Below are 2560 nucleotides of genomic sequence, written 5' to 3' on the forward strand. Positions count from 1 at the left end.
ACATGGTGCATATATAACGTGTACGCCCATGGTGTATATATAACGTGTACGCACATGGTGTATATATAAATAACGTGTACGCACATGGTGCATATATAACGTGTACTATACGCACATGATGTATATATATAACGTGTACAAACATGGTGTGTATAATGTGTACAGCACATGTTGTGTATATATAATGTGTACGCACATGGTGTATATATAACGTGTACGCACATGGTGTATATATAAATAACGTGTACGCACATGATGCATATATAACGTGTACGCCCATGGTGTATATATAACGTGTACGCACATGGTGTATATATAAATAACGTGTACGCACATGGTGCATATATAACGTGTACGCACATGGTGTATAATTATATAACGTGTACGCACATGATGTATATATAACGTGTACAAACATGGTGTGTATAACGTGTACAGCACATGTTGTGTATATATAACGTGTACGCACATGGTGTATATATAACGTGTACGCACATGGTGTATATATAATGTGTACGCACATGGTGTATATATAACGTGTACAGCACATGTTGTGTATATATAACGTGTACGCACATGGTGTATATATATATAACGTGTACGCACATGGTGTATATATAACGTGTACGCACACGTCGCACGAGATCCACTGTTTGCTCATTTGTTTTAATCCCCCCATAATCGGTGTGTTCGATGTTTTCAATGCTCGCATAGTGTATGTACGCAACCGCCCACACACGTACAGTACCAAACGCTCTGTGTATGAGCGAATCCATCTATCCATCGTTGCATCCCTTCCCAAGCCCATCCGATCCGCGCTCCTCAGGCACCAACCTGCTCTCATCGGGGAAAGAGTGCTGCAACGAGTGCTGCTGTGATCGTACGGGAAGCAGCAGAACCACGAACAGGAACCACGATATCAGCAGAGCCCGCTGAACCTTAGCTCGGATCATACCAGCGTGCGCCATGAGCGGAGCACGCACCGTACGGATGTCTGGATGGACTCACGCCGCGTCCTCTCCAGCAAGCGATGCGGAGCGCCGACCTCATAGCCAATGGGCACAAAAGGCGCACGTAGCCCCGCCCAGCACCATTGTATATTTAACCACGCCTATTGATCATTGGTCAAAAACAGCTTCTTTCGTCCTGTCTGTGAGTTTGTCGATATTTATCAAGGTGGCGATCTTGGGGGCGTAGAGGGTCGAGGGTGCAAAGGGGCACGTGTACGCATATGGTGTATATATATATATATATACAGTATATATATATATATATATATATAAATGGTGTAGCCTATATTCCTATTCAACGTTTACGCACATGGTGTGTATATATAACGTGGACGCACATGGTGTTTATACAACGTGTACGCACATAGTGTGTATCTATAACGTGTACGCACATGGTGTTTATACAACGTGTACGCACATCGTGTGTATCTATAACGTGTACGCACATGGTGTGTATATATAACGTGTACGCACATTGTGTGTACATACAACGTGTGCGCACATGGTGTGTATCTATAACATTTACGCACATGGTGTGTATATATAACGTGTACGCACATGGTGTTTATATGTAACGTGTATGCACATGGTGTATATATATCCAACGTGTACGCACATGGTGTATATCTATAAAGTGGGGGGAGGGGTGGGAGGGGAGGAGAGGCCATGAGCGGAGCACGCACCATATGGATATCTCGACTCACGCCCTACGTATAGGCCTAGATACACTCACGCCGGGGAGGGGTTGGGTGGGTGGGGGAGGAAGGGGTGGGGTGGGGGAGGGAGGGGTGGGTGGGGTGGGGTGAGGAGGGGTGGGTGGGGTGGGGTGAGGAGGGGTGGGTGGGGTGGGGGAGGGAGGGGTGGGGGTGGGGTGGGGGAGGGAGGGGTGGGGGTGGGGTGGGGGAGGGAGGGGTGGGGAGGGAGGGGGGGGTGTTGTGGGGGGAGGGGTGGGGTGGGGGAGGGAGGGGTGGGTGGGTGGGGGAGGGAGGGGTGGGTGGGTGGGGGAGGGAGGGGTGGGTGGGTTGGGGAGGGAGGGGTGGGTGGGTGGGGGAGGGAGGGGTCGGTGGGTGGGGGAGGGAGGGGTCGGTGGGTGGGGGAGGAAGGGGTGGGGTGTGGGAGGGAGGGGAGGAAGGGGTGGGGTGTGGGAGGGAGGGGAGGAAGGGGTGGGGTGTGGGAGGGAGGGGAGGAAGGGGTGGGGTGTGGGAGGGAGGGGAGGAAGGGGTGGGGTGGGGGAGGGAGGGGTGGGTGGGGGAGGGAGGGAGGGAGGGGTGGGGGGAGGGAGGGAGGGGTGGGTGGGGGAGGGAGGGAGGGGTGGGTGGGGGGGGGGAGGGGTGGGTGGGTGGGGAAGGAAGGGGTGGGGTCAGGGAGGGAGGGGTGGGGTGGGGGGAGGGGTGGGTGGGTGGGGTCAGGGAGGGGTGGCTGGGTGGGGGAGGAAGGGGTGGGGTGTGGGAGGGAGGGGAGGAAGGGGTGGGGTGGGGGAGGAAGGGGAGGAAGGGGTGGGGTGGGGGAGGAAGGGGTGGGGTGGGGGAGGGGAGGGGTGGGGGAGGATT

The 2560-nt window shown here is 54.2% G+C and overlaps 1 protein-coding gene across 4 annotated transcripts in view; it reads right to left on the minus strand.

The window, feature by feature from the left end:
- Positions 1–1021, minus strand: part of CACNA2D2 (calcium voltage-gated channel auxiliary subunit alpha2delta 2) — a 337069-nt gene extending 336048 nt beyond the window's left edge. For all 4 annotated transcript variants that reach the window (XM_078776839.1, XM_068114187.2, XM_068114186.2 and 1 more), the window contains exon 1: positions 835–1021. In XM_078776839.1, coding sequence (XP_078632965.1) covers positions 835–968 — 134 coding nt within the window. In that variant the 5' untranslated portion in view covers positions 969–1021. The remainder of the gene's footprint in view (positions 1–834) is intronic.
- Between the last annotated feature and the right edge of the window lie 1539 nt (positions 1022–2560).

This window comes from Myxine glutinosa, chromosome 4 (assembly GCF_964187855.1).
Source record: "Myxine glutinosa chromosome 4, kmMyxGlut1.1, whole genome shotgun sequence".
NCBI lineage: Eukaryota > Metazoa > Chordata > Myxini > Myxiniformes > Myxinidae > Myxine > Myxine glutinosa.